At 34.8% G+C, this 8,377-nt stretch overlaps 1 protein-coding gene across 1 annotated transcript; it reads right to left on the bottom strand.

Annotated features, from left to right (window-relative positions):
- Positions 1-823: 823 nt before the first annotated feature.
- On the bottom strand, positions 824-4,981 carry LOC132624540 (uncharacterized). Its single transcript, XM_060339305.1, has 5 exons — positions 4,576-4,981; positions 4,252-4,523; positions 3,646-4,119; positions 1,898-3,520; positions 824-1,510 (listed from the first exon to the last, which is right to left on the bottom strand). Exons 1-5 carry the CDS (start codon positions 4,979-4,981, stop codon positions 824-826), a joined length of 3,462 nt encoding a protein of 1,153 aa, XP_060195288.1.
- Between the last annotated feature and the right edge of the window lie 3,396 nt (positions 4,982-8,377).

The raw sequence follows: 8,377 nt of genomic DNA, 5'->3' as shown, positions 1-8,377 counted from the left end.
TTAAAACCATAATCAAACTAATTTAGTCAGTTTTTAAATGTCTAAAATCGTAACCAAACCAAATAAATAATAACCACCGGTTTGGTTATTGTTTGTTTGGTTCGATTTGATTCGACTTTTCGGTTTATAACTAGCAGCCATGAGACTTATCAGTAAAACATTAAAATGTTGAAAAAGACATGTCTTTTTTTTTTGTTCAAACAATAACTTTTATTTATAGTTTAAGGTGGAACATACATCATAGAAACATTTTCACTATTAGTGATAGTGTAGTACTCAAGTTACCCAAAGTTTCTAAACTATTACATATACAGCTAAAAACTAACTTAATAGTGGTTGCACCATTTTTGTCATCTTAATACACATACCTGAAAATAAAGTAGAGCATAGGAGCTTTTAGTTGTTATTACAAACATACATATTAATTAAACATAAAGACTACCTAAAATTAAAATGAAAATATATGAAATAAAAAAACTTTGTGTAATGATCCCAAACTTTGGGGTAGTACTTGCATTTTGCCCTCAATTCTCCCATTTTATTAAAAAAACTTTGTCTAATGATCTCAAACTTCAGATGTTTTTCTATCATTATCCTCAAGGCTAGAGTCTTTTTTTTTTTTTTTTTTTTTTTTTGTATCAATCAACCACTCTAACTGAGTGGCTACTTTATTGATTTCATCAAAGCACAAAACAAAGGAGATCAACCTCCTTGTACCAACCTTGTATGGACATTCCCATACTAAGGGAATAGTAGGATTTCTGATAAGCTTACAAAAGTAAGTTACAGGAAGAGTGGAACCTCTTCATCTATCCATAAGGCATTAAGGAACATCAAAAGAATAATTCCTATCTAACCTTCTATCTATATTACAACAGTTTGAACTAATATTATTCCGGAATGTTGGCATCTGCATTCTATCCATATTCATTTCTCCTTTCACTTCTTTGGGAAGATTATGAAATTCAGTTATCCAAGTGATCGAGTTGAAGTTTAATCCCCAGTTAGATAAACTGTTAGCCACTCTGTTGCCTTCCCTATAACAATGAGCTATGCTCCATCTATCAGCCTGTTCCAGGAGTTTTTTTATATCCAAAATAGTGTCTATGATGTTCCATGGGGGGTTGTATTCATCCATTATCCAATCTACTAACAGCTTTGAGTCACTTTCTATATCTAAGCATTTATATCCATTTTGTGTGCACCAATCAATTCCAATTTTCATAGCTAAAGCCTCTGCCACATTGTTGGTAGTAATTCCAAAATTTATTCCATATGCAGCAATCAGAAAGCCTCTGTTATTCCTTATTACACCTCCACCTCCATTATTACCTGGATTTCCTTTTGAGCACCCATCCGTGTTTAATTTCACGCAACCATCAGCAGGAAAAGACCACTTAACAGGGAAGGATTTGATACATGTTTTGGCCTGTTCTATGATCTTAATGAATTGCATCCAACTTATGTAAGGATCCACATTTTGGAATTGTTTATGAGTTACCATCACAAGCTATTGGTATATTCCAAGCTTGATCTTTTGAAAAGACATCTTTTTATCCTCAAACCTTGCTTTGCACCTACTAATCCATATCTGCCAGATGATAATCCCAGGTAGTACTTGAAGGACCATACTTTGGATAGGAGTCTTGCCTTTAGTAAGCCACCAGTTACGGACCTGGTGTCTTAAGCTGTTTGAATTCTGAAAAATCCCAAACCATTGTTTGAAGTGACTCCATACTTGTTCACTAATATTGCTTTTATAAAATAAATGTTCCACATCTTCTTGATTATGACTAATACAACAAGCACACATAGAAGGGAGATGCACATTGAATCTCCTTAAATTCAAGTCAACAACAACTTTATTTTTAAAAACTTTCCATAGGAAAAAAGAAACCTTGAATGGAGATTTTTTGTGCCACATCATTTTATTGATCAAAGAGGGATTCTGAGCCCTTCTCACAGTATTCCAGGCAGATTTACAATTAAATCTCCCATCTGTTGTAACTGTCCAAATAGGATTGTCCTTTAGACTGGGAGAGTTAATAGTAACTCCTCTGATTTGGTGTACAATATGCTCATACAGCTTTCTCTTGAGCTTTTCCACGTTCCAGGTTCCATCTACAATATATTCAGCCACAGTGCCTCTTACCGAAGTATTAGCATCACCAAACTGGGCTAGGTCCCCTAAACCAGACCAGTTATCCCACCAAAAACTTGCATTTCCTTTATTGATTCTCCATAATATAAGATGATCAATTTTCTTTTTAATCTCCATCATCCTTCTCCAATTATGAGATTGTGAGTAACTCCATTTCCTAGCCACAGGATGAATTCTTCTAGCATATTTGGCCTTAAAAAATTCTGCCCACAATGACTCCTTCGTTCTGAATTGCCACCACAACTTGGCAGAGAAAGATTCTGAAATATCCTGCAGGGACCTTATACCAATACCACCTTCTAAAGTAGGCATACATAAACTGAACCATTTAGCCCAGTGATACTTATTCTTGCTTTCATTGTTGCCCCATAAAAAGTTAGCAAAAATTTGCTCCATTTGTTTGAAAATAGTTTTAGGAGGTTTGCAAATGGCTAGAAGATGCACAGGCATAGCTGAAAGCACATGTTTAATCAAAAAAAATTTCCCTCCTGTTGATAATCTGCCATAATTCCAAGAATTTACCTTCTTGATAATCTTGGTTGCCATATCAGCAAAATATTGAATAAGCTTCCTTCCTTGAAATAAAGGGCATCCTAAGTAGGTAATTGGAAACTCTTGCCTTTGAACTTGAAGAATATTCTTCACAATTCTGCTCCTCTTGTTAGAAGTCTTCTTATCCATTATAAAATAGCTTTTATCTCCATTGATCTTCTGTCCAGAATTAGTGGAATAATCCTCAAGAACCTTCATAATTAGATTCAAAGTCTTAGTTTTTCCTGCACAAAAAATTATCAAGTCATCAGCATAAGCTAAGTGATTGATTTTAGGTCCAGTTGCTTGCATAATGAAGCCTCTGAACCTTGGATTATTATACAGTTCATTTAACATGCAAGATAAAGATTCTGCAGCAATTATAAATAAAGCAGGTGAAATAGGGTCGCCTTGTTTCACCCCCCTTTGAGACTTGAAAAAACCATGCCTCTTACCATTAACAACCTCACTATACCAATTGTTAGCAAGCATATTCCAAATAATGAAAATCACTTTTTCATCAAATCCCATTTTCCTCATGACAGCGCACAAAAAATACGAGGAGAGTCTGTCATAAGCCTTATTCATATCAATTTTAAACGCAACATTACCCCCATTATTCTGTCGCTTCATGTCATGAATAATTTCCTGTGCTAACAGGACATTTTCACCAATTGCCCTTCCTTTAATAAAACCACTTTGATTTGAGGAGATAATCTTTGGAATAATTGTAGAAAGCCTTTCAGAAAAAACTTTTGAAATAATTTTTTGAGTGACATTGCTAAGACTGATAGGCCTAAAGTCGGAAAAGGTTTGAGGAGCATCAATCTTAGGCAGTAATATCAGACAAGTATTAGTAAAATATCTTGGGATTTGTTTGCCATTAAAAATAGCTCTAACCAATTTAATAATGTCAGTTCCTACAATGTCCCACGATTTTTGAAAGAAAAGACCACTGAATCCATCAGGGCCAGCTGGGCTGTTTGGATTAATGTCAAAACAACATTTTTAACCTCCTCTTCAGAGGGGTTTTTTGATAAAAATTCATTATCAACAGAATTAATGCCAATAGGAACATATTTAAGGATATCAAGGTCAATATAGTTGTCCTGCTGTGAAAAAAGATTCTGATAAAACTGAACTGCAGCATTGTCAATCTCCTCTTCCCTTTCAATACATACTCCATTATCACAGATTCTATTGATATGAAGATACTTCCTTCTGCCCTTCACCACAGAATGAAAAAATTTAGTGTTTTCATCTCCTTCTAAATTCCATTTCAGATTTGCTTTTTGCCTCCAAAAGTTATCCACATGTTTATGTTGTAATATCAGTTCTGCCTTAGCTTTGTTCATGCTTATTCTATCCTCTTGTTCCATACTCTCCATGTATTTCTCTTCATCCTTCATTACTCCTTCTTCAAGCTCCTGTATTTTATCAAAGATGTTGCCTACTTTATTCTTGGACCAATCTCCTAAGGCTCTGCTAGTATTTTTAAGTTTCTGTTGAACTTCCCAAAATATGTTACCACTTGTCTAGGAAAACCAGTGGTCTTTTACAATCTCTTGGTATCCTTCTATTTCAGTCCAGAAATTTAGGAATCTGAAGTACTTCACATATGATTGACTAGAATTCTTGCCAGTTATTAAAAGTGGACAGTGATCTGAGTTAACTCTTGGTAAGTGAATAACATCCGAAATGGCGAAAGCCTCAGACCATTTTTCATTGCTGATCATCCTATCTAATCTTTTCCATATCACTTCTTCGCCCTTTCTTTCATTCGACCAAGTGAAAATATTCCCCGAGAATCCATTATCTTTTAAACCACAATCTTGCAAACATTCCATGAATGGCAAGCTTTTTTTCAAACTGTGAGTTCTAACCTCCCATTTTCTCATCAGTAGATAGAATACTATTAAAATCTCCACAGATAACCCATGGTTCATTGATTGTAGAAGCAATTACTCGCATATATCTCCAAAGGTCCTCTCTACCAGCTGTTCTTGATTTAGCATATACTACTGAAATAAATACCTGTTGGGAAGAGTTCAGAACCACTTTGCAAGCCACCATTTGGTCTTCTGAGCAATAAATGGAACAATCAATATCATTACCCCAAAAGATCCAGATTTTGTTACTATTATTAGCATAGGCCCCATGCATTCCAAGATTGTATTTGTAGCTTTCAATTTTTGATTCCTTTATGAAAGGTTCCTGAAGAGCAACTAAAGGAATTTTGTACTCTTTGATCATATATTTCAGCCTCTCAGTTGCAGCCTGAGAGTTCATCCCTCTAATGTTCCAACTAAGACACTTAAACATTAATATTCTGTTTGAAAGCTTTTTTGGGATCCTTCTTTTGATTTTTTGCGCTAATATTCCTCTTGTTTTGCTCACCCTCCATTTTCCCTGTCATACCTCCTGGAGGCATTTTCTCAACTGTAACTTTCTTTGAACCAGACTATTCTTTCTTACTCTTGAGATCCTTTATTAACTTCTCTTCTTCCTCACTCTCCTCTTCCTCACTTTCATCCTCATATTCTTCTTCAGACTCATCTGAGGTGTTTTCTTCCTCTGTTGATGTAACTTCAGCCCATTCATCATCATTATCTTGTTTTGGTTTTTGTTTGTCCTCATTGATTTCCTCTTGTAATTCTTCCTCATCCTTGTCTTTAATCCCCTCTTCCAATAATTCATCAAAGCTGTTTTGTGTGATAGTTTGCTCTACCTCTTTGGTTACATGATTAGTCTTTGCTTGTTTTTCTTTTTTTGATCTTTTGCCGGATGATCTTTTCTTTTTGCTACCAGCATGTTCCCATCCCTCCTCATATAACACTATCTCCAATTCATTTGGATCATTTATCATGACTGTGTTCTGTGAAGGTTTACTTCCTTCCTGGACTGTTTTACTTCCTTCAGGGGTTTTGAAGTTGTGATCAGTCCCATCAGCGTTGGTATCTTTCTTCTCGGATACACTCATGTCCCCTATCTCCTCTATATTATCCTTACTCACCTCCTGTTCCCCTTTGCTTTTTTTCTCTGATTTATCTTTTCCCTGGTTCACATTGTTGACATTTTCTTTTCTTTGTGTCTCATTTTCAGGCATTGGTTTGTTGACTCCAAAAATAGCTCCTGTAGGCTTGAAAACAGTTTTAGGGGGCTCACTTTCCCCCCTAAATCTCCTGAAAAACTTACCATTATTTATCTGTTCCTCTCTACCTCTTTCATTTTGTTGGTTTTCATTGAATTTCCAATTTTGCTCTAAAGGATTCTTTTTCTTATTCTGCTCAAATTTCTTAACATTTTATTCCTTTCTTGAAGCTTCATTTTTGTGTGCTGCTGTTTTTTCCTCCTCTTCCTTTAGTTCCTTTTGTTTTTTCTTTTCAAGCACCCTACATTCAATTAAATTATGTCCCAACTTCCTGCAATGCTTGCAGTATTTTGGGATATTTTCAAACTCAATTTTCTGCTCAAAGCCTTTTAAAGGAACATTATCATCCTCAATTCCGATCCAAACATTTTAACTAAAGGTTTGAGAAGATCCAATTCAACCCTTACTTTTGCCATACTAGGTCTAGTCATACTTCTAGTAGCCACATCTATTTCTAGTGGAGTACCCACTTCATTGACAATTTGTTTAACATAATGCCAATTATGAAGATGAAAAGGTAGTCCTGGAAGAAGAATTCATACCGGAACTGTGGGTAAGTCTTCCTCCGGCTTAAAATCCGGTGTCCATTTTTGTAGCCAAATTTGATACCCATCAACTTCAATCAATCTTTTATAAAGAATAAAATTGTAATCTTCATCATTTGTGAAGTTTAGAAAGATATTGAAATTGTCAAACACACCTATTTTTGGAGTTCCTTTCATTGGAAATTTCTCAGAAAACTTTGACCTAATAGAATGAATTTGGGGCTGACTTTTGAGAAATCCTCCTACAATTGTCCTTCGACAATGACTTGCCATCACTCCATAGAAATCAGTTGCTTTGAAAATCAAAGTCGGTTTGCCATTGTGTGAAGTTCTTCTTCCTTTGATCGATTCGGGTTCAATGCATTTAGGAGCTGCAGATGAACCCAGAGCTTCAGTGAGGGTTTTCGCATACGATCCTGTAGAATTGTGTGTCGATGGGATCGCCTTAGTTGAGGCTTCCTTTTGAACTATTGCACTCGCCGGAAGGGTGCCAGACGGCAGCCCCATGGCTTGATCGGAGAATTAACGGTAATAAAATTAGTAATAACGGTATACTTTAGGAGAGATAAAATGTATGGCGCGTGTAGCGTGTTCTTTTTGAAATTTTTAATAGCTTTTCTACAACGATATTGTTTCCAAGGCTAGGGTCTCGACTACAAGGAGTTGTTCTTTTCTGCTTTTTAGGAGGATTACCCATGGAAGAAGTATTAGGGCATTACTATGTGCTTGAGTTGCAGCAAATGCTGATGTTACTGAAGTATCTTCTATAGGAACCTCCAAATCTACAACCTCTGTCCTTTTCATATGAAAAATATTAGAAGTTTAGAACTCATTTAGACAAGAAAAAAGAAAGGTATAAATTCGAAAAAAAAAACAACCTAAAATCAAATGGCAGACAACGAAAGGCTAAAAATTTAAGTTAAAGACATTAGACTCTAACGTGAGCTTCTATTAGTAAGTTTATACTTAACATTAAAAGAGTTAAAAGACTTAAAGACATGGGCTTGGACATATCCTTAAAAACATGGGCCTTAAACAATCATGTGAAATAAGTAGATCAAAAATCAAATTAATGATTAAAAGGTATACAATATTTATAATTATTTATGAAAAACTAATATTATACATATAAATAATTATAAATTTATGTATATAATTTATCGGTTTGGTTCGGTTATTTTTTAATAGAACCATAACCAAACCAAATGCTATCGGTTTTTAAAATTTAAAATCAAATCAAACCAAATGTCGGTTTTTTTATTCGGTTTGATTAAAATATCGATTTGATTTTGGTTTTAACCAAAACCGTGAACAGCCCTACTAGTTACTGTTTAGCAAATAATCGACAAATACAAAATATAAAAAGGAGAAACAAAAATAAGAGAAGCAAGATTAGGTTGTAGCTACACAAGCTAGGACAAGGAAAAAGTGAAAGGAAAGTATAGAAAAGAAAAAAGTTCAGACCAATAATTTTGGATCAACATAACAATTCCTAAATCCAATCACTACTAAAAAAACAGGGTTTAGTGACGGACGTATTCCGTCGCTAATCAGCATATATCTGTTGCTAAACATGTGTTGCGACGGATTAGCAACGGAATGTCGTCTGTTGCGATTTTGCGCGTTGCTAACCTATTAGCGACGAAAAATTGAAATCCGTAGCAAACTTAGCGACAGAGTAGCAACGTATGAGATCTGTTCCACATTATAGCAATGAATTATTTTTGTTGCTATTGTTATGAATTCCGTGACTAATTTCATATTTCATTTCGTCGTTTTAGTAAATTAGCGACGAAAACCATTGTCGCTAATCTGTCGCAAAATATTGAATTATTTGTGCCTGCATTTAGCGACAATACAATATTTGTCCCTCTAGCAACGACCAAAATCCGTCGCAAATCAAATATTTTTCTTCTGTTTTTTTTTTTAAATACACCTGTTGAAACATACTAAATACAAATTAATAAATACCCTTAAAAATAACTGACA

The sequence above is a fragment of the Lycium barbarum genome, chromosome 12, assembly GCF_019175385.1.
Source record: "Lycium barbarum isolate Lr01 chromosome 12, ASM1917538v2, whole genome shotgun sequence".
Taxonomy (NCBI): domain Eukaryota; kingdom Viridiplantae; phylum Streptophyta; class Magnoliopsida; order Solanales; family Solanaceae; genus Lycium; species Lycium barbarum.
Note: the sequence above shows the minus strand (reverse complement) of the source record. Positions and strands in the feature narration are given on the sequence as shown.

Coding starts and splice junctions, on each gene's coding strand:
- LOC132624540 (XM_060339305.1), bottom strand. CDS start 4,981: ATGAACTCTCAGGCTGCAACTGAGAGGCTGAAATATATGATCAAAGAG. Junction 4,120..4,251: donor TAGAAGGATACCAAGAGATT/GTAAAAGACCAC, acceptor GATAAAATACAG/GAGCTTGAAGAAGGAGTAAT. Junction 1,511..1,897: donor ACAAAAAATCTCCATTCAAG/GTTTCTTTTTTC, acceptor ATATACCAATAG/CTTGTGATGGTAACTCATAA.